General features: G+C 57.1%; 1 protein-coding gene and 1 long non-coding RNA gene across 2 annotated transcripts; one reads left to right on the top strand and one right to left on the bottom strand.

Moving 5' to 3' along the window:
* The first annotated feature begins 4904 nt into the window (after positions 1-4904).
* On the top strand, positions 4905-7650 carry LOC119947346. Its single transcript, XR_005456482.1, has 2 exons — positions 4905-5029; positions 7382-7650. It is a non-coding gene; the product is annotated as an uncharacterized LOC119947346 (long non-coding RNA).
* A 1137-nt stretch (positions 7651-8787) lies between these two features.
* Positions 8788-21534, bottom strand: EFNB3 (ephrin B3). Its single transcript, XM_038768992.1, has 6 exons — positions 21410-21534; positions 17790-18082; positions 11409-11501; positions 11128-11226; positions 9064-9326; positions 8788-8946 (listed from the first exon to the last, which is right to left on the bottom strand). The coding sequence occupies exons 1-6, from the start codon at positions 21532-21534 to the stop codon at positions 8788-8790; spliced, it is 1032 nt and encodes a 343-aa protein (XP_038624920.1).
* Positions 21535-27899: the final 6365 nt, after the last annotated feature.

Genomic DNA, 27899 nt, shown 5'->3' with positions numbered 1-27899 from the left:
TCATCAAACATCTCACTTGGCTAATTACCGCTCAATCGGATTAGGAACTATAGAAGCTCATCAACGCGGGGCGGAAGGTAAGGGTGGGGAGGAGGGGAAGGGGGAATAGAGGAGATCCGAGGCTGGGGGCCCACTGTTGGGTAGGGACTGTCTCTATATGTTGCCAACTTGTACTTCCCAAGCGCTTAGTCCAGTGCTCTGCACACAGTAAGCGCTCAATAAATACGATTGATTGATTGATGGGGGGGGCGGGGGGCTGGATCCCAGGGGGCCCGGCCTGACAGGTGAGAGGGGGGTCCCCAGAAGGCACCAAAAAGCCCTGGGCTCCTTCTCCATCCCCCCTTCCCTCGGGGATACAGGCGGGATCCCCCCCACAAAGTCACCCCCCTCTGAGACCCAGGCACCCAGCCATCCCCCCAACTACCCACCCCTCACATTTAATAAGCTCTTTCCTCACTGTCAATATTTGATTTCTCAGAACCGTCTCCCCGGAGAAGAGAGAGGGGGCCCCCCCAACACCCCCCTCCCCGATCCCCCTCCTCCAGCCTTTTGTCAACCCCACCATCGCCCTCCCACCACACCTCTGAGACTCGCTGATTTAATGAAATGATATTAAAGTCCAGAGCAGCTCGGGGAGAGCGGTTGTTATGGTAAAGTGGGAACGGGCAGGACGCCTGGGTCCCTGAGGAGAACTGAGGAGGGTGGGCGAGGGGGAGGATGCAGGATGCCCTGGGATGGGCTGGGAGTGGAGGGGGCTGGGGTCCTCTTGGAGGGGGGGGGAGAGGAAGGGGTTGGGGTCCTAGAAATCGAGGAGGGGGGAGAGAGAATTGGGCCAAAGTCGGGGGACTTTGATTTGTAGCCGTGGCTCCCCAGGATGGGCTGGGGCCTGGCCCGGCTGATTCATCTGCAGGCCCAAGGATGGTCAGGGGGGTGGGGGGGGACACACTGCTGGGGGTGGGGGGGCGCCTCCCGGGTAACCAGGCCGCCCCCCTCCCCATCCTTCAGTCCGGCTCCCACCAGGGACCCAGGCGTCCGGCTCCTGGCTCTCTCCCACGTCCTCCCACGGGGCCAGGCCTGCTGCCCGTCCCTCCCGTCCCCCCATCCTCCCACGACCCCTCCCCAGCCCCTCGGGGCTGTGGGAACGAGGGGATGTTTCCCCGGACGGTGATGAATGGGGAGCGACTGAGGCGGCGGCCCTCCCTGTTTGCCGAGCACACAGAAGCCCCCCGCCCCCCGGGGACCCCTCCCCAATCCAGGCGGCTGCTGGGGAAACGGGACCCGCCGGGGACGGGAGGGAGTTCGGAGGCTGGGGAGTGGTGGGGAAGACCTCGTGGGGCCCCAGGCGTCCGGGCGCCCGTCCTCCCCGCAGCCCCCCTCGCCTGTTCACACCTTTCCACTCGGGTTTAATTAGCAGCTCGAAGCGCCCACCCTCACCCCTCGCCGCCCCCACCCAAAACCCTTTCCCACCTTGACACTCCACATCTCTCGCCCCCCATCCCTACCGTCCTCTACCTCTTCAATCAATCAATCAATCAATCGGATTTATTGAGCGCTTACTGTGTGCAGAGCACTGGACTAAGCGCTTGGGAAGTCCAAGTTGGCAACATCGAGAGACGGTCCCTACCCGACAGTGGGCTCACAGTCTAGAAGGGGGAGACAGAGGACGGAACCAAACATATTAACAAAATCAAATAAATAGAATAGGTATGTACAAGCCAACCAGGTGAGAAGCCGCGTGGCCCAATGGAAAAAGCCCGGGCTTTGGAGTCAGAGGTCATGGGTTCAAAGCCCGGCTCCGCCAATGGTCAGCTGTGTGACTTTGGGCAAGTCACTTCACTTCTCTGGGCCTCAGTTCCCTCATCTGTAAAATGGGGATGAAGACTGTGAGCCCCCCATGGGACAACCTGATCACCTTGTAACCTCCCCAGCGCTTAGAACTGTGCTTTGCACATAGTAAGCGCTTAATAAATGCCATCATTATTATTATTATTTGGAGTCAGAGGTCATGGGTTCAAAGCCCGGCTCCACCAATGGTCAGCTGTGTGACTTTGGGCAAGTCACTTCACTTCTCTGGGCCTCAGTGACCTCATCTGTAAAATGGGGATGAAGACTGTGAGCTCCCCGTGGGACAACCTGACTGATCACCTTGTAACCTCCCCAGCATTTAGAACAGTGCTTTGCACATAGTAAGCGCTTAATAAATGCCATCATCATCATCATCATCATCACCAGGCATCCTCCTCTCCGTCTTCCCACTACCCTCCTCCCCATCTCTCCATCACCCTCCTCCCCATTCTTCAGTCCCAGCTCCCACCAGGGACCCAGACGTCCGGCTCCTGAGTCCGTTGTTGGGTAGGGACTGTCTCTGTTGCCGAATTGTACTTTCCAAGCGCTTAGTGCAGTACTCTGCACACAGTAAGCGCTCAATAAATACGATTGAATGAATGGATCTTTCCCACTGCCGCCAATGCACACGCTCCCCTCCCACTTTCTGTTTCAGTCCCTGTTCTCCCTCATACTTAGACTGTGAGCCCCATGTGGGACAGGGACTTTGTCTGACTTGATAAATTTGTACCTACCCCAGTGCTTAGAATGGTGTTTAGCACAGAGTAAGTGTTTAACAAATACCATTACTAGTAGCAGTAGTAGTAATAGTAATAGTCCTTCTGTGGCTTTGCTAATAGAGGGTCATCTTACTAAAGAAAATCTTCTTCAAACCCCCTCCTACGGCCCACTACTCTCCTCCAGGCTAAATCTTGTTCCCTCTCCCCCCCAAACACACACATACACACACACACACACACACACACACAATCACACACTACACTAGACACAGAGAATCTGATCCAGTTCCGTAATTCTCCAGATGACCAGACCCAGTTGGAGACAGGATCGGTCGATCAATCCATTGTATTTATTGAGCGCTCAATTGTATAGAGCACTAGACTGAGCGCTTAGGAGGGTGCAATACAACAGAGATGGTAGACACGTTTCCTGCCCGCAAAGAGCTCACAGTCTAGTGAGGGAGACAGGCATTAATATGAATAAATAAATAAACGAGTAGGGACATAAGTGCTGTGCGGCTGAGGGTGGGGTACTTAAAGGGTTCAAATCCAAGTGCAAAGGTGATGCAGAAGGGAGTGGGAGAGGGGAAAATCAGGGCTTAGTCTGGGAAGGCCTCTTGGAGGAGATGTGTTTTTAAAAGCACATTGGCTTTGAAGGTGGGGAAAAATGGGTAGAGAGATAGGATGAATGGGTCCCAGGATTCGGAGAGTCCTGGGGGACACTCTGACCCCTACATCCTCTTCATACCTTGGGTTGGGGGGCCCTGATGGGAGAGAGAGTGTCTGCAGTTGGGTGGAATCTATGAGACCTCCCCCCGTGAGAGTTATAAGCTCCTTGAGGGCACGTGTCGTGTATATTTACTGGATTGTGCACTCCCAATGCATTTATCTAGCGCTTAGTACTGTACTAAGCGCTTGAGAGAGTACACTGCAACAGCAGACAGGTTCTGTGCCCACAACGAGCTGACAGTCTAGAAGACCTGAGTGTTCTGCACGGAGGAAGCGCTCAATAAATGCAGTCGATCGATGGGTTGACTGAATGGGGGAGGCGGATCAATACGTCCCAACCAAGGGGTTGGTTGGGCTATGGGAAGATTTGTGTGGGTTTTATAAAGGTGATGTTGTTTCTGTGGGGTGTTTGTCTCTGAGTGTACGTGTGTGTGTGTGTGTGTGAGAGAGAGAGAGAAAGAGAGAGAGAGAGAGGGGCGGTCCCCAAAGGGTTGGGATGTGGTTCTCCCTCGGTTTGGGGGTCCCATCTGCCCTTTTCTCCCACCCCACTCCCATTTCTCCCCATCCCTAGCAGCGTCCGGCCGTCTTCGTAGTCCCCTGCGTTCCACAGATGTGGACACATTGGGGGAGTCCAGAAGGTGGGGGCCAGAGAGGTCCAGCAGTTCCCCTTCCCCTCATCCCCTCACCCCAGGGCCCCTCCCCTCCTCAGCGAGCCTGTTGCTGGGCGACCGGTTGCTGTGGCGATGGTTGCCAAGTCACCAGGGCTGATAGCCAGCGATGGGGCGGGTCCCATCTCCATCAGAGCGGGAGGTGTGTGTGTGAGTGTGTGAGTGTGTGTGTGTGAGTGTGTGTGTGTGTTTGGGAAGAGGGGGCTGTCACCATGACAACTGACCCCCCCAGTAGGGGGCAGGACGCCCCACTCTGCCTCTGAAGAGCCAAGGACCCGGAGTCAGGCGAATGGGCACCACCCACCCACTCACCCCCCACACCACCCCATCCCGATTTATCCGCTCCAAGCCTCGCTTGACTTAGGGAGGTCTCCCCTGACCCTCAGCCTCTGAGTCTTCTCCCTCTTGGGTCCCCACTCCGTTCAGGGACCCAGGAATCCTGCTTCCCAGCCCCCCCGCCCCATTGTCTACCCCACAATAGCTGCCTTCCCGGGCATCACTAGAGCCTGTCCGGTGGGGCCCTGACCCCTGCCCTCCCCCTCCTCTCTCTGCCCTTAAGGGGCCTCTCTGGCCGCCTCCCATCTGCCCGGAGGTCATGAGTTCCCTGCTGCCACCCCCAGCCCCTCCACCATCCTCAGAGAGCCCCCCCAGCCCTTCCCTTCTGCTTTCTCCCTCTCCTCTCCCACCCTCAGTCCTCAACCCGGTAGTTCCTCCAGGAGTGGATTGGAACTGAAACTGTGTAGGTCTGGATCCCAGAGACACCCGGATCCCGAGAGCCTCCTAGATTCCAGACTCAGAGACACCTGTATCCCAAGAGATGCCTGGATCTCAGAGACACTCAGATCCCAGAGAAACCTGGACCCAGAGACACCTGGATTCCAGAGATGTCGGACCCCAGAGAGGCCTGGATCCCAGAGACACCTGGATTCCAGAGATGCTGGATCCCAGAGACACCTGGATCCCAGAGATGACTGGACTTAGAAACACCTGGATCCCAGAGATGCAGGACCTCAAAGACACCTGGATCCCAGAGACACCAGCCCCTAAAGACATCTGAATCCCAGAGAGGTCTGGATCCCGAATTCCCCACAAAAAGGGAGCAGGAGCATCTGGGAGTGGAACTGATGCCTGGAGGATGGGACCCACGGCTTCTTCCACTCAGATCTCACATCACTTGACTCTGGATCAGGGGTTTTGCAATTTTTCGCTCTTTGAGGAACCAGAATTCTCACTCTCCCTCTTGTCGCCAGAGCTGACCGGGCCGTCCTAGAGCCGTCGGGTCTTTCGCTTTTCTATTTTACCCGGTCCGTGCCAACAGGAGTTTGGGAAAGGAGGCATCCCAATCTGGCTCTTTTTTAGTGGTATTTGTTAATAATAATTATAATAATAATAATGATGGTACTTGTTAAGCGCTTACTATATGCCAAACATTGTTCTAAGCGCTGGGGTAGATACAAGTAATCAGGTTGTCCCACGTGGGGTTCACAGTCTTAATCCCCATTTTGCAGATGAGGTAACTGAGGCGTGGAGAATTAAGTGATTTGCCCAAAGTCACTAAGCTGACAAGTGGCGGAGCTGGGATTAGAATGGTATTTGTTGAGTGCTTACTATGTGCTAAGCACTGTTCATGCCAGGGAGTGTACTAGTTGCTGGGATAGATACAAGCTCATCAGATTGGACCCAGCCCATGGGGCTCACAGTCTTAATCCCCATTTGACAGGGGAGGGAACTGAGGCAGGGAGAAGTTCAGAGGTCACCCAGCAGACAAGTGGCGGAGGCGGGATTACCACCCGGGTCCTCCGACACCCAGGTTCTTTCCACTAGGCCATGCTGCTTCTCTCCTCACTTCCCTGCAGCGGGAAGTCCTCCCTGAGGTTGATTCTTGTGGTCTCCTGCCGCAATGTGTTCCACTCACCCGGGGAACTGGGGCCTGGGCAATTTTCCGATCGCAGAGAACGCCCAGACCAGCTCTGTTCATCTCCCCACCCATCCTGCCATGACCACCAGCAATTTCCCTCCTCCCCTGCCTGCCCCCGACCCCGACCTCCCCCACAAACCCCCCAAATTTTCTTTCATCCGCCTCCCCCCCAGCCCCGACACACGCACTGGACCCGAGAACCACCTCCTTCGTCAGGACCAGCATTTTAGCTTTTTCTCCATTCAGCTTAGGGGATGCTCTGACCCCTAACTTCTCCTCTACAACCTGTTGCCGAGTCACCAATTTTCCACCTCAGGTTTCTTTTCTGGTTTTTTTTTTTTATTCTGTGTTTTTTTGTTTTTTTTTTTTCATTTCCCTTTACAGCAAAACTAGCATCAACACGACCCCAAACAGATCCCCCTCCCTCTCCAAATTCCCGTTTCCTCTAGGGGAGGGGGAAAAGGGGCACAAAAACCAGAAGGGGCACTGGGGGCAGGAGGGACGTGGCTAGGGCGGCCTCTTTGGTTGCTAAGGGAGGCCGCGAGGATCACTAAGGAGCTCCTGATGGAGTGGAGTTGAGTCCAGTAGGGAGAGGGAGAGAGAGGGTGGGTAGTGGGGACAGCTATGACAGGATGGAGCTGTATTCTAGGAGGGGTGGGAAGGGCGGAGTGGGTCAGAAGGGGCCTCTCCACTCCCCAACCTAAGCCTCAGCTGATGGCTCAGCTTGAGGGCCACCAAAGTTGGCTCTTGGGCCCATTCTGGCCCTAACCGGTTGCTGGGGGGGGTGGGTTTTTTTTTCGTTGCTAAGGCACAGCCCTGGTGACTTCTCAAGAGGAAGGGGGAGAGAGAACACAGTTGAGGTTGGGAGTGGGAGAGGGGAGTGATTCGGCAGCTATCCTGTTGCCAGAAAGTTCATTCCAGTGGCCTCATGGGGTGGGGTTTTGTCGTCGGAGGGGGCTACTCCCCCCTTCTCTGGAGCTGGTAGCCAGGGAAGCCCCCGGTTTGGGGGCCGGAGAGGGGCACCGGTCGCATTCGCCCTCCACGGCAGAAGGCGACTTCTGTGCAGAAGTTTTGCGCCGTTCCCCCTTCCCCCGTCCCGACGGATGTTTCCAGGAGAAATGGAACGAGGCAATGAAATAAGGGATAGTTCAGCAGATATGGAGGCACGGGAAGGGTTGGGGAAAAGAGAAAAAACGGAGACTATCGCGGGGGGGTGACCGGGGTTGCCATGGAAGATGGAAGGGGGCTGATGGAAAGATGGCGGTGGGGAAGGCCAACACCATTGTCTACACCCCGGGGCCTTCGTGGAGGGAATCCGACTTTTCAGCCCTCGGCTCCTTCCCGTCTTGGTTCCAATTAGCCAGCCCTTGATTTCCTCCCGACACCTGAAATCCCACCCTCACCTCCCCTAGAGAAGGACCATCCTCCAAGGCTCTCCCACTTCCCGTCCCAGCCACATCACTTCCAGTCCCAAAAGGATCACTTTCTTTTCTGGCTTAAAGGCACTTCCTGTTCCAGTTGAATCGTTTCCTGTCCTGTCAGAGGTCGTGTCCGTCCGGGCCACTCCGCTTCCTGTCCAAGAGTGGATCGCTTCCTCTTTCAGCGGTGGCCAATTCAGTCTTGAGATGGGTAACTTCCCGTCCAGCTCAACTCAACTCACTTCCTGCCCTGACCAAGCCACTACCTGGACAAACCGAGTCAACTTCTTGTGGCAGTGGCCGTCTTCCTTTAGCTTCCCGCCCCGCCTCAATAAAAAATAATAACTGTTGAATGTGGGGATGTAGTGGGCTAAGGCCTTTCCCCTCTGCTCTCCCCAGAAGCTGGGGCGTGGTGGTGGGGGGCGCCTCAACTTGGGGGTCCCTCCGAATTCCGGTCAGAGGGAAAGGAGAAACCCAGAGCCGTGGGAGGGAAGGGGCCGGGGTAGTTGTGTCACCCGAACTCGTGAGGAAGAGGGGAGAGGGGCAGGGAGAGGGACTAGAGGGAAGGAAATTGGAGAAAAGGAGTGAAGCGGCCGGAAGCGGAGCGGGAGAGAGCCAGCCAGAAGACCGGCGGAAAGAGACGCCCCGGGTGGGCCGGGGACGGAGAGACAATCAAGAGATGCGGAGACGGGACGAAGTCACAAACGTTCCAAGCAATGGCTCCTCAGGCACCGAGTTCTGGGTTTCTCCACAACCTGGTCCCGCAAAAAAATCTCAGGCCCGGCCGGGCGTGGAGGCCCAGCGAGTTGGGGGGAGTTTGCAGGGAATTCCGAGAGAAACCGGACGAGCCAAAGCAAGGGGTTGGGACAGGATGGAGAGGCTTGGAGAGCAGGAGCGTGAGGACAGTCGAAGATGGAAGTTGAGGGTCGGAGGCCTGGTGGACCGGAGGCCTGGTGGACTGGGAGATGGGGTCCGGGGAATGTGTGTGTGTGTGTGTGTGTGTGTGTGTGTGGTGGGGTGAAGAGGGGGTTGGAGATTGGAGGGGAGGGTCAGGAAGGAGCTGGGAGAGGGGAAGGGGGGGCAGGAGAGAGTCTGAGGAGTCGGGGATGGCTTTGAAGGAAGTCAGAAGATGGGGAGAGGGCAAAACTGGAGTTCAGGGCCCTAAGTTGGGCGGTTAGGAAGCTGCCAGGTCACTCTAGGGAGGGTGGGAAGTTAGAGGGGTTCTCGGGGTCAAGTCTGGGGAAGGCTCTGGGTTCCTTTGTGGGGAGAGGGGAGACAAAGTCCCCCCTGACCTGGAGAGAATCAGGGGGGCTTCTGATGCCTCTTCAGTGTCTTGGACTGGAGAGGGGCCTGGAGATTCCAGGCGGCCGGTGCCGGCTCTGGGAGCGGGTGGGGGGCTGCAGGAGGGTCCAGGAGCCAGTTGGGGGGCGGGGGGGGCGGGGGTTCGTGTGGGAGAAGATCCAGGAGTGGGGGCCGGGGCCGGGGGCCCCTCATACCTTGTAGTAGATGTTAGCGGGGCTCTGGGGGGGCCCATCCTGGACGATGTAGACCGGGTGGCCATAATCTCCGCTCACCTTCTCGTAGTGGGGGCAGAAAGGGGGGTCCCCGGCGCCCCTGAGCGGGATGCCCAGCTCCCCGGGCTCCGCCCCGTTGTTGTTCCCCGGGCCCGGGGGGCGGGGGCCGGCGGCGGCCCCCGGCGTTGGCGGCGGCGGCGGCGGCCCCCCCGGCTTGGCCCCCGGCCCCCCGATGCCGCTCCCCGCGATGATGCTCCCCCCGATGATGCTGCTCCCCCCGATGATGGTGCCCCCGATGCCCCCGCGTCCGGAGCCCCGGGCCGGCGGCGGGTCCGGGTGCCGGGTCTCGGAGGGCTTGGCCCGGCGCCGGCGCCAGCACAGGGCGCCCCCCGCCCCGGCCGCCCCCAGCAGCAGCAGCGCCGCGCCCCCCGCCGCCCCCGCCACCGCCGCCAGGCTCGGGGCCGCCAGGGCGCCGCCGTCCGCACCGCCGCCCGTCACGTTCCCGGACGGCCCACCTGGGGGGGGGGGGGGACACGGGGGACACGGGGGACACGGGGGGACACGGGGGACACGGGGGGGGACACGGGGACACAGACAGGGAGAGACGCGCGCTGAGCACCGGGGCCCGGCACCCCCAGCCTCTCCTCCCCGGGACCCCCGGACCGCCCCCAATCCAGATCGTCGTTATCGTCCCCCTAACCCCAAATCCAGGCCCCATTCCCTCACTGGGAGGCCGGGCGCCTGGCTCCTCCCGGGGACCCCCTAATCGTCGTTATCGTCCCCTCCACCTCAAATCCAGGCCCCATTCCCTCATTGGGACGCCGGACACCTGGCTCCTCCCGGGGACCCCCGGATCGTCGTCACCGTCCCCCATCCCAAATCCAGGCCCCATTCCCTCACTGGGAGGCCGGGCGCCTGGCTCCTCCCGGGGACCCCCGGATCGTCGTTATCGTCCCCTCCACCTCAAATCCAGGCCCCATTCCCTCACTGGGAGGCCGGGCGCCTGGCTCCTCCCGGGGACCCCCGGATCGTCGTTATTGTCCCCCATCCCAAATCCAGGCCCCATTCCCTCACTGGGACGCCGGACACCTGGCTCCCCCCAGGGACCCCCGGATCGTCGTTATCGTCCCCTCCACCTCAAATCCAGGCCCCATTCCCTCACTGGGACGCCGGACACCTGGCTCCTCCCGGGGACCCCCGGATCGTCGTCATCGTCCCCCCCACCCCAAATCCAGGCCCCATTCCCTTAAGTGGGACGCCGGACACCTGGCTCCTTACCGGATTGTCGTCATCGTCCCCCTCACCCCAAATCCAGGCCCCATTCCCTCACTGGGACGCCGGGCACCTGGCTCCCCCCAGGGACCCCCGGATCGTCGTCACCGTCCCCCACCCCAAATCCAGGCCCCATTCCCTTACTGGGACGCCAGACACCTGGCTCCTCCCAGGGACCCCCGGATCGTCGTTATCGTCCCCTCTACCCCAAATCCAGGCCCCATTCCCCTACTGGGACGCCGGACACCTGGCTCCTCCCCACATCTCCTCCCGGGGACCCCCGGATCGTCGTCATCGTCCCCCACCCCAAATCCAGGCCCCATTCCCTCACTGGGACGCCGGGCACCTGGCTCCTCCCGGGGACCCCCGGATCGTCGTCATCGTCCCCCACCCCAAATCCAGGCCCCATTCCCTTACTGGGACGCCAGACACCTGGCTCCCCTCCAGGGACCCCCGGATCGTCGTTATCGTCCCCCACCCCAAATCCAGGCCCCATTCCCTTACTGGGACGCCGGACACCTGGCTCCTCCCCACATCTCCTCCCGGGGACCCCCGGATCGTCGTCATCGTCCCCCACCCCAAATCCAGGCCCCAGCCGGACCCCTGGCTCCTCTCCACATCTCCCGGGGACCCCCGGTTCGTCGTCAGAGTCCCCCAGCCCAAATCCAGGCCCCTACAAGAGACCCCCGGGGCGCCCCCCCCCCCCCCCCCCCACCCCAGTTCCCGACTCTCTGCCCCTACAGGCTGAGGCCCGTCCCGGGGCCCCGGTGTCCGGGCTCCCAGCTCCCAGCCTCGGGCCCCTCCCTCCCCTCCCCTCCCCGACGCCGAGCAGAGTGCTAATTAAAGCAGTGACGGCACTAATTAGCTCTAATTGAGCCTGTTTCTCGTTTGGCTCCCATCCCCGTCTCCCTCCTCGCAACAACCGCCGCCCCCCGCCCCAAACTGCTGTCTCTGCAGCTGGACCGCGGGGGGTGGGGAGATGGAAAGAAGGGGGCTTTGGAGGGTGGGAGGGGGGGTAGGGGGCCCGGACGCCTGGGTCCCTACCTGCCGGGTTCTCTTTCCCGGGAACCGTTCCAGGAGACGATCCCCGCTCGCCGAGGGTCTCGGAGATGGGTTTTCGGGGAGCGTTGCCCACTCGGGGGTCTGGGCGGGGGAGACACAGGGTGGGAGGGAGAGAGGGAGCAGAGCAGGGGAATTGGCACATCCCCCCAATGCTGCCATTAACGCCCAGCCTGCCCCCACATCCCCACCCCTCCAGCTCCGAACCCCCTGCTCCCCTGGGGGTCCCAGGAATCCGGGGACCCCCTCCCCCAGCTCCAACTCACTCTGTCCCACGCGCAGTAGGACTTTCATCCCTCGGGTGAGGCAGACCCCTCCTTGTAGGCTTTCCAGGCCCTCTCGGGTCCCGTCCGACGTGGCTTGTAAAGAGAGGGAGGAGGTCGGGGGGCAGGGAAGGGGGGACGGGGGAGGGGAGAGTGAGGAGGGGGGGCTCCTGGGTCCCTGAGGGGAGAGGGGTCCCGGACGGGAGGCTGTCAGGCTAGCTCATCTCCACTCGGCTGAATCCTCTCCCTCCAGGGCAGCGAGGAGGGGGCTGAGATTTCCCCCCACCCATCACCCCCTCGCCCCTCGCTGACATCTAGGGGGTGAGGACAGGCAGAGAGATCTCCTCTGCGAGAGACCAAGGCCGAGACACACACATGGGGAGAGGGGTCCCGGACGGGAGGCTGTCAGGCTAGCTCATCTCCACTCGGCTGAATCCTCTCCCTCCAGGGCAGCGAGGAGGGGGCTGAGATTTCCCCCCACCCATCACCCCCTCGCCCCTCGCTGACATCTAGGGGGTGAGGACAGGCAGAGAGATCTCCTCTGCGAGAGACCAAGGCCGAGACACACACATACACCCAGGGGGGTGAAGACCCGGTTTTTCCGCGGCCTGTCCTTGGCCCCCAAGGGTCTCCACGCCTGTCACTGAAGATCAAGTCCCCTCTTGCTGTCACTCCCACATCATCAGCTCCTCTGTCGGCCCCGAGACCCTCCCCAACCCCTCAGCCTCTTCCCATTAAATCGCACTCGCTCCCCACTGAACCGACAGTCCCTCTGGCCAGTCCCGCTCCCTAAAGGAACCCAGTCGTCTGCCATCCCAGCTTCTTCCTTCCCTATCCTACTCCCCCTTCCCAGGCCCCAGCCCACCTCCCCTGAATCACGCCTGCCAGTTCTATTGAACTGACCTCTCCCCAGCGCTTAGGACAATGCTCAGCACACGGTAAGCGCCCAGTAAATACCTCTAGGCTGGAAGCTCTCTGTGTCTCCTGATTCTCTGTATTGGACTCTCCGGAGCGCTGACCACAGTACTCTGCACACGATAAGTGCTCAATACATACCTTTAGACCGTAAGCTCCTTGCGGGCAGAGAACGCGTCTGCTGATTCTGTTGTACTGGACTCTCCCGAGCGCTGACCGCAGTGCTCTGCACACGGTAAGCGCTCAATACATACCTCTAGATTGCAAGCTCGTTGTGGGAAGGGAACGTGTCTGCTGATTCTGTTGTACTTTCCCAAGCTCTTAGTCCAGTGCTCTGCACACAGTAGGCACTCAATAAATACCATTGATTGACTCCTTGATTTTTACTCACCACCTTTATTCACGGTTCCCTCACCCGCCCAGCCCCCACAGTACTTACGTCCGTATCCGTAATTTATTTATTTATATTAAAGTCTGTTTCCCCTCTAGACGGTAAACTCATTGTGGGCAGGGAATGTGTCTGTCATATTGTTTCATTGAACTCTCCTAACTGCTTAGTACGGTGCTCTGCACACAGTAAGCACTCAATCAATACAATTAATTGATTGATCGATGGATACCACTGATAGATTCATTGGATGTTTAGGAAAAATTGATTGACTGAATCAGCTACCTTACTGATCCTAACCCACCTGGATTATTGCATCAGTCTCTTCGCTGACCTCTCCACCTCCTGTCTCTCCCCACTCCAGTTCATACTTCGCTCTGCTGCCCGGATCATTTTTCCACAAAAATGTTCAGTCCACATCTCCCCACTCCTCGAGAACTTCCAGCAGTTGCCCGTCCACCTCCGCATCCAACAGAAACTCCTCACCATCGGCTTTAAAGGCCCCCTCCTACCTCACCTCGCTACTCTCTTAGTCCAACCCAGCCCACACATTTTACTCTTCTAATGCCAACCTTCACGCTGTGCCTGGATCTCATCTCTCTCGCCGCCGACCCCTCACTCACCTCCCTCCTCCGGCCCCCTTCACATCCATCAGCCCACCGCTCTCCCCACCTTCAACACCTTATTAAAATCCCAACTCCTCCAAGAGCCCTTTCCCGACTAAGCCTTCCTTTCCCTACTCCCTCTCATTCATTCATTCATTCAATCGTATTTATTGAGCGCTTACCGTGTGCGGAGCACCGTACTAAGCGCTTGGGAAGTACAAGTTGGCAACATATAGAGACGGTCCCTACCCAACAGCTGGCTCACAGTCTAGAAGGGTGGGTCTTCTGAGCTTGGATCTGTCCCCTCTAAACACTTGATATCGCCCCGCAACCCTTAGCCCCCTTCACTTATGTCTAAATCCTTGAATATCTGTCTCCCCACTCTAGACCGCAAGCTCCTAGGGACCAGGAAACGTGTCTACCAGGTCTGTGGTATCGGACTCTCCCAAGAGCTTAGTCCAGTGCTCTGAACAAAGTAAGCACCCGATAAATACCATTGATTGATCATCATCATCAATCATATTTATTGAGCGCTTACTATGTGCAGAGCACTGTCCTAAGCGCTTGGGAAGTACAAATTGGATGGATCCCCTCATGGTCCCCTCATGATTCCTCCAGGACCTCACCTCCAACGACGTATCTATAATTTCTTTCTTTATATTAATATCTGTCTCCCCTTCTAGACTCAAGTTTACTTTGCGAAAGGAAGCAAGTGTAAACCACTTCTGTATTTCTACCAAGAAAACTCTATGGCTCCACTACCAGAACGATTGCAGATGGAGGTGGGTCGGAGACGACCCGACAGCATAAAATGAGACCCCTTTTGGTCTGTAAGTTCCTTGGACGAGGCCCACGTCTATCAACTCTGTTGTACTGAACTCTCCCAAGTACTCAGTAAATTGCTCTGCACACACTAAGCGCTCAATGAATACCATTGATTGATGTCGTAGATGCCAAGACCTGCTTTGAGCTCCACCCCCACCCGGGACCTCTCCACCTCTCCAGTGTTAGCCGACGGATCAGAATATGAATTATTCCATCTGGGGATTTTCTAGGCTCTGGACTGAACATCGTGGGTATTATGTGGGCTGTGGATCGTCAAAACAGATGCCTGCCCCTGATACCCGGGGTGTAGATGAGCCAGCCTGTGGATTAACTAGAGGGTCAGCCCTTCATCGTGTGGGAGCCAGGGTGGGGACATAATGATGGCATTTATTAAACACTTACTATGTGCAAAGCACTGTTCTAAGCGCTGGGAGGATACAAGGTGATGAGGTTGTCCCACGTGGGGCTCACAGTCTTCATCCCCATTTTACAGATGAGGGAACTGAGGCCCAGAGAAGTGAAGTGACTTGTCCAAAGTCACACAGCTGACAAGTGGTGGAGCCGGAATTTGAACCCATGACCGCTGACTCCAAAGGCCGGGCTCTTTCCCACTGAGCCACGCTGCAAGGGGTGGTTTCTTCTTGACTGTCAGTAATGGGGAAGATTTGGACTATAGAAGACATCAGCTCTAGACTATCAACCTGTGAATGATCTGGGCTGTGGTTTTTCCAGAGTGTGAATGATCCAGTTTGACCGTGTGTTCTCCTCCTGGAGGGAGATTATCCAACAGGTGGCTGGAGATGGGCCAGTCAATCATCATCATCATCATCATCATCAATCGTATTTATTGAGTGCTTACTATGTGCAGAGCACTGTACTAAGCGCTTGGGAAGTACAAATTGGCAACATATAGAGACAGTCCCTACACAACAGTGGGCTCACAGTCTAAAATCAATCAATCCATCAAGGGTACTTATTGAGCACTGACTGCATGCGGGGCACTGTACTAAGCGCCTGGGAGAGGACGATACAACCGAGTTGGTAGACCCCAGTTGGCAGAGTTGGTACAGACGCAGTGTGGTCTAGTGGCTACAGCCCGGGCCCGAAAGTCAGAGGACCTGGGTCCTAATGTCAGCTCCGCCACTCACCTACTGTGAGACCTTGAGCCAGTCACTTCGTTTCTCTGTGCCTCAGTCACCTCATCTGCGAAACGGGGATTCAAAAAGCCTGTTCTCCCTCCTACTTGGACCGTAAGCCCCATGCATCTACCCCCGCGCTAAATCCACTGCTTGGCACATAATAAGTACTTAACAAATACCACGGTTATTATTTTCGGACACGGTGTGTGCCCACCGTGTCTAGACGTCTTAGTTTATCCAGATTTGCGTAGGGGAGCAAGGAGGTAGTGGATCCATCATATGGATTATTTGAACGGTGAATTGTTTGAATTGATGATTTTCCATACACCTGGTGATCCATTCTAACCCTTTCCCCCTCCACTACCCACTTTTTCTCAGTCAGTCAATGGTATTTTTTGAGTGCTTACTGTGTGCAGAGCACTGGACTAAGCGCTTAGGCTAGGACAATAGAACATATAACAGACACATTCCCTGCCCACAACGAGCTGACGGTCTAGAGGGAGCTTACAGTCTAGCTGCTCACAGTTACTCCTCCAATCAATAGGAAGAAGCAGCAATCAAGGAGCAGAGCGGGGCTCCATGTGAGCGGGGAGAGGAGGGAGACGGGTGAAAAAAAGGAGGATAGGGTACCCTCTCCCCCTCCCCTATCTCTAGGTGGAACGGGAGAAGGGTCTTCAGCCATCCCCTGCCTCTTCCTTAAATCGAAACTCGATCCCTTTATTATTATTATTATTATTATTATTATTATATTTACTTACTTGCTTACTTATACTTACTTACTGGCTTACTATGTGCCAAGCACCATTCTAAGCACTGTTTGTAGATTCAAGGTAATCAAGTTGGACACAGACCCTGTCCACACTTGGAGCTCACAGTCTTAATCCCCACTTTATAGATGAGGTAACTGAGGCACCGAGAAGTTAAGTGATATGCCCAAAGTCACACAGCAGACAAGAGGCAGAGTGAGATTAGAACCCATGCCCTCTGACTCTCAAGCCCGGGCTCTTGCCGATAGGCCGTGATGCTTCGCCGGCAACGAGGGGTTCAACCTGTGTGTTCTGCTCCCCGAGCCCATCCCCGAGTCTACCCCTGTTCCCAACCCCTCCCTTCTCTCTGACCCCCTCATCTTGCTTCTTGCCCCACCCCTTACCCCCATTCCTTCCCCAGGCTAGTCCAGCCCCTTCCTTCCACCTTCTAGCTCCTCTGCTACCCTGGCTCCTCCCTAATTTAATAATAACGGTACTTGTTTAAGCGCTTACTCTGTGCCAGGCACTGTTCTAAGCGTTGGAGTCGGTACCAGTTAGTCAAGCTGGGCACGGTCCCTGTCCCCCATGGGGCTCACAGTCTAAGCAACGGAAGAATCTGCTCTGAAAAACTTGGAGAATCAGCGTGGCTCGGTGGCAGGAGCCCGGGTTTGGGAGTCAGAGGTCGTGGGTCCTAATTCCAGCTCTGCCACTTGTCTGCTGTAGGACCTGGGGCAAGCCACTTCACTTCTCTGTACCTCAGTTCCCTCATCTGTACAATGGGTTTTAAAACTGTGGGCCTCATGTGGGACAATCTGATTACCTAGTATCTACCCCAGTGCTTAGAACAGTGCTTGGCATGTAGTAAGCACTTAAATACTGTTATTATTATTATTATTATTATTATTAATAAATAGGAGGGAGAAGGATTGAATCCCCATTTTACAGAAGAGGGAACTGAAGCCCAGGGAAGTGATTTGCCCAAGGTCCCAGAGCAGATTAAGTAATAATAATAATTGTGGTATTTGTTAAGGGCTTACTATGTACCAGGCACTGTACTAAGTACTGGGGTAGATATAGGTAATTGGGTTGGACACAGTCCCTGTCCCACATTGGGCTCACACTTTTCATCCTCATTTTACAGATGGGCACAGAGAAGTGAAGTGACTTGGCCAAGGTCACACAGCAGACAAGGGGCAGAGCCGGGATTAGAAAACCCAGGACCTTCTGACTCCCGAGCCCATGCTCTATCCATTACGCCAGGCTGCTTCTCTGCCGGCGCAAAGGGCCGGGGATGGCCACGCAGTGGACAAGTGATGGAGTCAGGATTAGAATTTGGGTCTTTCTAACTCCCAGCCCCATGTTCTTGTCAGTTAGGCCATGCCCACTTGCAATCCTTCACCAGCTTGTGGCTTCTCCCTCAGCTGTGCTCCCCCTTCTAACTCCCTCAGCCTCCCCTCATCTACCCCCATGCCTCAGCTGGGCCCTACCTCCCCACCCCTCATCTGACTCCCGGCCTTCCCCAACGCCCCGTTCCCACCCTTTGAGCCCCCACCCCCCTCCTTCCCCGCCTTCCCACCTCCATAAGGGTCCCCGCCCTCCCCACTTCCCCATCCCTCCCACCTCCCCAACCCCACAGGAGTCCTCTCCTTGACTACTCCCCTGGCTCCAACCTCCCCATCCTAGGAGTCCCCTCTTTCCCCACCTCCCCATCCCCAACCCCCTGGATGCCCGCCCTCCGACCCCCGGACCTCCCCCCGGCTACCTACCGATGATATAGTAGTCCTGGTTGCTGCGGAACTCATGGCCCCAGAGGTTGGGGCTGTACTCCTGGAACTTGATGGTGAAGCGCAGGTCCAGGTCCGGGCGGTCGCAGGTGAGGAGCAGGTTGGGGGCGGGGGGCGCCTGACAGCGCCGGCCCTGGGCGGCCCCCACCAGGTACAGCTTGTAGAACTCGTAGTCCGGGGACGAGTGGGGGCCGGGGGGCCGGGCCCGGGGGCACAGCAAGTCCAATCGGTCCCCAATCTGGGGGTAGATCACGTAGCCACCCTCTGCTTGGAACCTGGGGAGAAGGCGGGTGGCTGGGGGTGAGGACCCCGCCCCGTAACCCACCCCCCCAACCCAATAGGCCTCTCCCGGGGTGCCAGAACCGGCTCCAGTCTCTCCCTGGTGTCCCCCATCTCCCGAAGGCCCTCCGGCCTTGCCCTCTCCTCCAGAACCTGGAATCCCCCCAAATGCTTGGCCGAGAATGGACCGAGGGGCGCGGGGCGCCTCCCACACCCTGAGAGGCACATCCTACGACCAACATCAAACACACACACACAGACACAGAGCCAGGCCCAAGATGGCACCGCCCTCAGGAACTGAGTGAAAGGAAAGTGGCCACCGAAGTAGGAGAGAGCTGGGGGACGCCTGGGACACCTGGGTCCCTCAAAGGAGCGGGGGCTGGACGGAGGGAGAGCTGGGATGGTCGGACAGCGGGGCCCGATGGCCGAGCCCCAGCTCCGCACCCGACCCCATCGTCCCACTGGCTCTCGCCTTCCCCATCACCTGGGCCGTTACCATGGCAACAGGATGCTAGTTGCCAAGGAGCCCGCCTCCCTGAAGCCAGGGGGACCACCTCCCGCTGGTGACTTCATCGCCGTCACCATGACAACCAGCTCTGAGCTCAGCCGGTCCACCCCTGTCTTCGCTGGGGCAACCGCCGTGATGTCACTGCCCCACGAGTGACCTCACCCCCTCCCAGCCCCATCTCTATGGCATCCGGGGGTGAGGTCACCGCTCCCTGCTGGTGACATCACAGGGACTGCCATCATGAGCTGAGGGAGAGAATCATTCAGGGTTTGGCCAGTGGACCCGCCTGAGGGAAGTAGGGGCTTTTCCTCAGTTTCCCCGATGTCATTAGACTTCCCCCAACTCCCCTCCGTGACCCAGGCAACCTGCCCTCCAGCTCCCATTTCCCTCAGGATCTCAGCGCCCTGTTCACACTTCTACTCCAGAGTAAACGTCATCTCAGCCAACGAGCGACAGGAGTCCTGGACTTTTCATTCTCAGGTCACCCACCTCTCCTCCTGCCTCAGCCTCGCCTGCTCCCTCCACCTGCCCTCCTCTCCTTCTCCTCGTCCCCCTTCTTCCCCTTAGCTGGAACTTCTTCCTGAAGTCTACCGCCACTCCCTCCGGCTGCACTTTCAACCCCTCTCCTTCGATTGGATTCTGCAGCAGGAAGGATGGAGGTTGGACAAAAGGAAGAAGTTTCTGAGTGTGATGAAGACCACACCCTCTGACCTCTCTAGACTGGGGCAGGAGATCAGACAGGAGGCTTTCGATCAATCGATGCTATCTATTGAGCGCTGATTTTTTCACGGCACTTATGTGCTTACTATGTGCCAGACACTGTACTAAGCGCTGGGATAGAGACAAGAGAAGCCGGTTGGACACAGTCCCTGTCCCACATAGGGCTCACAGTCTTCATCCCCATTTCCCAGATGAGGGAACCGAGGCACAGAGAAGTGCCCAAGGTCACGCAGCTGACAGGTGGCTGAGCCAGGATTAGAACCCAGATCCCAGGCCAAGGCTCCATCCACTTGATGGAGAGCACTGGACTAAGAGCTCGGGGAGAGTCCAATATAATACAGTCGGTAGACACGTTCTCTGCCCACCGGGAGCTTGCCCTTAACCATCAATTGTATTTATTGATTGCTTATTTATTGCATATTTATTGAGCGCTTAACTCTCTTCTTCAGCTGCTTGGGGTCTCCTCTGACCCTCTACCCTTTTTCTCATCTATGGGTAGGTCATCCCCGCTCCTTCCAGCCAGGCATTATTGAAAGAGAGAGACCAGACACAAAAGGGCTCTTTTGGGGGGCTAATTTGGGAGGGAGGGAAGGTAGCTTCCAAGGGGAGGGAATGCCAGTGGACTTGGAGGGGAGGGACGGGCCCTGCGGTAAGGAGGAGTGTGGCTAGACTGGGAGGAACCCTGCCCGGAAGGGCTGGGGAAGGGCATCCTCTGGCCACAAAGTTGGGGGGTGATCCCGGGGACAGGTCTGGGCACCCAGGGAGAGGAAGTTAAAGTCCAAGTCACTTGCCCGCCCCGTGACCTCTTGGCTTCGCTGGGCCTCAGTCTCCTCATCTGTAAAGTGGGGATCCAGTGCCTGCTCTCCTGCTTCGGCTGTGAGCCTCATGTGGGACAGGGACTGTGTCCCACCTGCTGGCACAGGTTCTACCCCAGCGTCTAGTACACGGTCAGTACTTGTCGAAGACCATCATTATTAATTCTTGTCACTGTCGCCAAGGCCTTTCATCCTTCTTAACCCCCCTTCGGTGGCCGCTTCTTCACCTCGCGAAGTGGGAGTGGAAGCGATTCCCACCTAGCGATGAGTCCGGATCGCCTGACCCCTCCCCGGGCCCGGGGACCCCGCCCCCGATCCCCCACCAATCTCCAGCTCGCCCCCCTCTTCAGCCTGCCACCCCCCGAATCCCCCTTCACCTCGGGGCGGGCCGGGTGACTGCCAAGTGGGTGAACGAATCCGGAGGGCTGGTTGTGGGCAGGGAAGGCGTCTGCCAACTCGATGGCTTTGTCCTCTCCCCCAAGCGTTTAGTCCAGTGCTGTGCCCATCGTCAGCGCTCAGTAAATACCAAGGATGCTGCTGCTCACCCCGACCCGCCCAGCCCGCCGGCTTTTACCCTCTGTCTTCCCCTGCTTCCCGGCCCCTTCTCCCCGTCAAACTTGCGGCTCCCTCTCCCCAGCGCTTCTCCCTTCCAAAGCCCGTCAACTTTTTCTCCCCGGCCTCCCCAGCTGGGGTTAACCCGTTGCCCGCTGACCCCGCTCCCCCCGCCCAGCCCCCTCCGGCCGAACCGTTGCCCTCCACTCCCTCCTGTCCGCCCCGCCCGTCCCCCCACCTGTTTCCCTTTCATCTTCGCTCCAACCTGTCCATTTTCCTCGCACCCTTCCCTTCGCCCCACCTCCCCTCTCCCCGCCTCCCGCTTGAGTTTCTCCCGGATTTTGAGGCGTCTCCCGCCGGCCCCGGTTGTCCAGAATCTCTCCCCCGCCAGTCCTCTCCTTCCCTCTCCCCCGTTTCTCTAACTTCCTTCATCCCCATTTCAAAGCGACTGGGATTTCCCCCATCCCTCTTTTCTCTCCCTCCCCCTCCCCCGGAAAACTCTACCTCCCCCGGGTCCCACCGTCCCAGCCCCTCTCCCTTTCCCCTCGGCGTTACCTCCCCCACACCCATCTTTCCCTCTCCCCTCCGCCCCCCTCCCACCCCCTCTTTCAAGGGGGCCCGGGACGCCCCCCTCCCCCAAAACAGAGACTCAACCCCTTCTCTGCCCCTGCCCCCCGGGGAGACCTTTCCCCTCCCTCCCCGCCCCCCCACCCCAAATTGCCACCCACCTCTTGTTAGCTGTATTCCAGTACACGGGCTCCAGACTGAGCCCCGACACCAGGCACAGGTCCAGGGTGGTCAACAGAAGCCCCCCAAGGCTCATGCCCCCCCATCCGGGCTGCGGGACCCCCATGCCCCCGCCCCAGTGTCCTGGGGGGGCGGGGCAGGCGGCGGGGGGGGGACTCCCCTGAAGGCACAGACCCCCTCCCGCCACCCCCCCAAGCCCTCTCAGCTCCCCTCTTGCTGCCCCAGCACCCCAACTCAACTCCCCCGGGTCAGGCCCCAGCCCCCCAGGCGTCTGCCGCCCCCTCCCCCCCAAGAGGACCCCCCTTCCCGCCGCTCGCCTGCACCCTGAGGTTTTTTGGGGGTGGCGGCTAGAAGGGGCTGGGGGGGGGCCGGGGGAGGGGGAGCGGGGCCCCGGGCCGGGGTGGCATGGGGGGGATCCTGAAGGAGCCCCAGGGCTGGGAAGGAAAAGGAGAGACGCAGCGAGGGACACAGGGGGAGAGAGGGAGGCAGAGAGCTGGAGCCGGGGAGAGCCGGAGAGGAGGAGGAGGAGGAGGAGGAGGAGGAGGAGGAAGAAGAGCAGGAGGAGGAGGAGGAGGAGGAGCAGGAGCAGGAGCAGCAGCAGGAGCAGGAGGAGGAGGAGGAGGAGGAGACCGAATCCCGGGCTCAGGGAGGGAGGGCTCCAGTTAAAGGGGAGGCGTGGAGAGGGAAGGAGGGAGGGAGGGAAGGAGGGAGGGAAGGAGGGAGGGAAAAAGGGAGGGAAAAAGAGAGAGGGAAGAGCCGGAGCCGGAGCCAGGCCGGGGACAGAGCCAGGATCCCCTCTCCCCGCCCACCACACTGTCTGTCACTCTGCGCGCTCCGGCCCGTCTGTCTCTCCGCCGCGCTCGCCGGCTCTCTGCCTGCCTGTCTCTGACAGTCTGTCTCTTGCAGTCTCTGGCTGTCTCTGATAGTCTGTCTCTGGCAGTCTCTGTCTCTGGCAGTCTCTGTCTCTGGCAGTCTGTCTCTTTCAGCTTCTCTCTGGCTGTCTCTGACAGTCTGAAAGAGACAGACCGCCAGAGACAGATTGCCAGAGACTGCCAGAGACAGACTGCCAGAGACAGACTGTCAGAGACAGCCAGAGAGAGACAGCCAGAGACAGGGTGCCAGAGACAGCCAGAGACAGGCTGCCAGAGACTGCCAGAGACAGAGACTGTCAGAGACAGACAGCCAGAGACAGAGACTGCCAGAGGTAGAGGCAGACTGTCAGAGACAGGCAGAGAGAGACTGCAAAAGACAGGCAGCCAGAGACAGACAGCCAGGGACAGCCTGCCAGAGACTTCCAGAGACAGGCAGAGACGGCCAGAGACAGAGACTGCCAGAGACAGACAGCCAGAGACTGCCAGAGACAGACTGCCAGAGACAGCCAGAGAGAAACTGAAAGAAACAGACTGCCAGAGACAGACTGCTAGAGACAGAGACTGCCAGAGACAGAGACAGACTGTCAGAGACTGCCAGAGAGACTGCAAGAGACAGCCAGAGACAGACAGCCAGAGACAGAGACTGCCAGAGACAGAGACAGACTGTCAGAGACAGCCAAAGACAGACAGCCAGAGACAGACTGCCGGAGACTGACAAAGACTGCCACAGGCTGCCAGAGACAGAGACAGACTGTCAGAGACAGTCAGAGAGAGACTGCCAGAGACAGCCAGAGACTGCCAGAGACAGAGACAGACTTTCAGAGACAGCCAGAGAGAAACTGAAAGAGACAGACTGCCAGAGACAGACTGCCAAAGACGGAGACTGCCAGAGACAGAGACAGACTGTCAGAGACCGCCAGGGAGAGACTGAAAGAGACAGGCAGCCAGAGACAGACAGCCAGAGACAGACTGCCAGAGACAGAGACAGACTGTCAGAGACAGCCACAGAAAAACTAAAAGAGCCAGACTGCCAAAGACAGAGACTGCCAGAGGCAGAGACAGACTGTCAGAGACAGCCACAGAGAGACTGAAAGAGACAGGCAGCCAGAGACAGCCAGAGACAAGACTGCCAGAGACTGACAAAGACTGCCACAGGCTGCCAGAGACAGACTGTCAGAGACAGCCAGAGACAGAGACTGCCAATCTCTGTCTCTGGCAGTCTCTGTCTGTCTCTGGCAGTCTCTGACTCCCGACGACGGCCGGACCCGCGTCTCTCCCGCGCCCCCTGGTGGCCCGAGCGGGGACGGCCTCCCGGCTCCGGCTCCGGTAGGATCCAGCTCCGCTTCTTCCGGCCGCCCAGGCGCGGGCTGTGGGGCGGGGCGCGGCGGGAGGCTCCGGCTCCAGATCCAGCCCCGGCAATCCGGGCCGGGCCTTCCTCCCCGCGCCCCGATCCCATCCGATCCCATCCGATCCGAGCGCAGCCCTCCCGCTGAGCCCTACAATAACAAACACGCTTACAATAACAATAATAATCAATCAATCAATCAATCAATCGTATTCATTGAGCGCTTACTATGTGCAGAGCACTGTACTAAGCGCTTGGGAAGTACAAATTGGCAGCACATAGAGACAGTCCCTACCCAACAGTGGGCTCACAGTCTAAAAGGGGGAGACAGAGAACAGAACCAAACATACCAACAAAATAAAATAAATAGGATAGAAACGTACAAGTAAAATAAATAAATAGAGTAATAAATATGTGCAACCATATATACATATATACAGGTGCTGTGGGGAAGGGAAGGATGTAAGATGGGGGGATGGAGAGGGGGACGAGGGGGAGAGGAAGGAAGGGGCTCAGTCTGGGAAGGCCTCCTGGAGGAGGTGAGCTCTCAGCAGGGCCTTGAAGGGAGGAAGAGAGCTAGCTTGGCGGATGGGCAGAGGGAGGGCATTCCAGGCCAGGGGGAGGACGTGGGCCGGGGGTCGATGGCGGGACAGGCGAGAACGAGGTACGGTGAGGAGATTAGCGGTGGCAGAGGAGCGGAGGGTGCGGGCTGGGCTGGGGAAGGACAGAAGGGAGGTGAGGTAGGAGGGGGCCAGGGGATGGACAGCCTTGAAGCCCAGGGTGAGGAGTTTCTGCCTGATAATAATAATAATAATAATGACGGTGGCATTTATTAAGCGCTTACTACTGGCCAACTGCTGTTCTAAGCGCTGGGGTCGATCCAAGGTAATCGGGTTGGACACAGTCCCTGTCCCACATAGGGCTCACACTCTTAATCCTCATTTTATCACTCAATCAATCAATCGTATTTATTGAGCGCTTACTGTGTGCAGAGCACTGGACTAAGCGCTTGGAAAGTACAAGTTGGCAACATATAGAGACAGTCCCTACCCAACAGTGGGCTCACAGTCTAAAAGGGGGAAATGGAGAACAAAACCAAACATAACAAAATAAAATAGATATGTACAGGTAAAATAGAGTAATAAATGTGTACAAACATATATACATATATACAGGTGCTGTGGGGAAGGGAAGGAGGTAAGATGGGGGGGATGGAGAGGGGGGCAAGGGGGAGAGGAAGGAAGGGGCTCAGTCTGGGAAGGCCTCCTGGAGGAGGTGAGCTCTCAGTAGGGCCTTGAAGGAAGAAAAAATATGGAACGCTTCACGAATTTGCGTGTCATTTTACAGCTGAGGGAACTGAGGCACAGAGAAGCGAAGTGACTATCCCAAGGTCACACAGCAGACAAGTGGCGGAGTAGGGATTAGAACCCAAGACCTCTGACTCCCAAGCCCTTTGTACATATTTATTTTGTTAATATGTTTTGTTTTGTTCTGTCTCCCCCTTCTAGACTGTGAGCCCGCTGTTGGGTAGGGACTGTCTCTATATGTTGCCAACGTGTACTTCCCAAGCGCTTAGTACAGTGCTCTGCACACAGTAAGTGCTCAATAAATACGATTGAATGAATTCCCCAAAATACAAAATGCTTCACAAATTTGGGTTTATTAGTGGAGGCCGACCAGAATGACCTGGCCAGCAATCCACTGCAGGTGGGGCTGGGGAGAGAAGAGGAACTTTGGTTTTGTAATCAATTAATCGATCGATCGATCAAAGTCATTGAGCACTGAACGTGTGCAGAACATGATCTAGTGGAGAGAGCACAGGCCTGGGAGTTAGAAAGACCTAGATTCTAATCCTGACTCGGTCACTTGTCTGCTGTGTGACCTTGGGCAGGTCACAACTTCTCTGGCCCTCAGTCCCTCAGCTGTAAAATGGGGATTAAGGCTGTGAGCCCTGGTTGGGACAGAAACTGCATCCAATCTGATTATGTTGTATCTACCCCAGTGCTTAGCATCATCATCATCATCATCATCAATTGTATTTATTGAGCGCTTACTGTGTGCAGAGCACTGTACTAAGCGCTTGGGAAGTACAAGTTGGCAACATACAGAGACAGTCCCTACCCAACAGTGGGCTCACAGTCTAAAAGCACAAAGTAAGCGCTTAATACCATCACCACTGGACTAGACGCTCGGGAGAGTACAATGTAACAGAGTTGGTCGACACGTTCCCTGCCCGCTGTGAGTCTAGAGATGAGTTTACAGTCTAGAGGTTTTATTTTTACGGCATTTGCTAAGCACTTACTAGGTGGCCGAGCCGGAATTAGAACCCGGGTCCTCTGACACTAGGCCATGCTGCTTCTCTACGTTAATCCCCTTCTAGACTGTGAGCCCACTGTTGGGTAGGGACTGTCTCTATATGTTGCCAACTTGTACTTCCCAAGCGCTTAGTACAGTGATCTGCACACAGTAAGCGCTCAATATAAATACGATTGATTGATTAAGTTGAAGTCCAGAAGGGCACAGGAGAGGGAAGAGAATCTGAGGTCGAGGCAAAGGACAAGACACTGCCTTCAACTGGCAACAACTTTCTAACACACCACACCCCCATTATTGTAGGACCTACACTAATCCAAAAGGTCACATAATGAGTATTTATTAAAGTGGGGTGTGAGAAGAGTTCCAGGCCAATGTCCAGAAGGAGAGCAGAAAAGGGGTGGTGTGACCTTGTCAGCTGTGTGACCTTGGGTGAGTCACTTCACTTTTGGGCCTTGATCACTTCTTCTGTAAAATGGGGGTTAAGACAGCTCCCGGTGTGGGACAGGGACTGTGTCCAACCAGATTAGCCTGTAGGAGGTCTTTCCAATTTAGGCAAAGGGGGTTGGGGAGGGGGATACGGAACTCCTTGGGCGATCTCCACCCACCATCCAGGTTGACTAAGCGCCAGCCAGTTTAGAGGCAGGGGAAATAAAGTCTGCTGTGACGCCTTGGGCGAGTCACAACTTCTCCCTCTTCTTTCATGTCTGATGGATCACCACTCTCCCCACCTTCAAAGCCTTAACTAAAATCCCATCTCCTCCAAGAGGGCTTCCCTGACTAAGCCCTCATCTCCCTGACTCCCTCTCCCTTTTGTGTCACCCACGTCCTTGGGTCTGTATACCTGTATATATGCCCGTACATATTTATTACTCTATTTTACTTGTACATATCTACTCTATTTTATTTTGTATGTTTGGTTTTGTTCTGTCTCCCCCTTTTAGACTGTGAGCCCACTGTTGGGTAGGGACTGTATATGTTGCCATCTTGCACTTCCCAAGCGCTTAGTACCACAGTAAGCGCTCAATAAATACGACTGATTGATTGCCCCCTTTTAGCACTCGATATTCACCCCACCTTTGGAGAGGAGAGCTGTAAGTGCCCCACAGCACTTACGTCCATATCCGTCATTTATTTTAATGTCTGTCTTCCCCTCTGGACTGTAAGCTCCTTGGGGGCAGGGGCCACATCTCCCAACTCTGTTGTCCTGGACTCTGCCGAGCGTTTAGTACAGTGCTTGGCATATAGTAACTGCTTAACAAATGCTGGTAATTAGGAAGCTTGGGATTTGAGGGGATTGTAGGGGTGGTAGCTAGGTCAGGAGTCAAGCTGACTTCAGAGACGGTAACTTCTTAGAGGAAAGGATACCTGGGCTAGGCTACCCACCCTAAAACCTGACCATGTAGAATGACTCAATGGTATTTCTCGAGTGCTTCCCGTGGGCAGAAGAGTGGGAGAGTCCAACCCAACCCGGCTGGACGACACGACCCCTGCCCGCCAGGAGCTTCCGCTCGTTAGCATTTGGTGATGAACAACGGTGCTGTCTCGAACACTCCTCGGGGAAGACTTAATGAGGCAGACATGCCAGGGGGGTTGGGGGCTGAGGGGGAACTGGGGCGAGTGGGATGAGGAGTGGGAAATAAGGGGGGCTCCGGTTTGACCTGGGAATGGCTGGGTTCCCCCGCTATGGAGGGAAGATCAGAGGGGCTGATGCGTGCAGACCAGCACGCACGCACAAACACACACCTGCTCCCTCCTTCACACCCACACCTCATTCCCAGCTACACACACACACACACACCCTGCTCCGAGCTACACACATCTGCTCCCCCTTCACACCCACACCTCTTTCCCAGCTACACACACACACCCCCTGCTCTGAGCTACACACACATCTGCTCCCCCCTTCACCCACCTCATTCCCAGCTTCACACCGACACA

This window comes from Tachyglossus aculeatus, chromosome Y4 (genome assembly GCF_015852505.1).
Source record: "Tachyglossus aculeatus isolate mTacAcu1 chromosome Y4, mTacAcu1.pri, whole genome shotgun sequence".
NCBI classification, from domain to species: Eukaryota; Metazoa; Chordata; class Mammalia; order Monotremata; family Tachyglossidae; genus Tachyglossus; species Tachyglossus aculeatus.
Note: the sequence above shows the minus strand (reverse complement) of the source record. Positions and strands in the feature narration are given on the sequence as shown.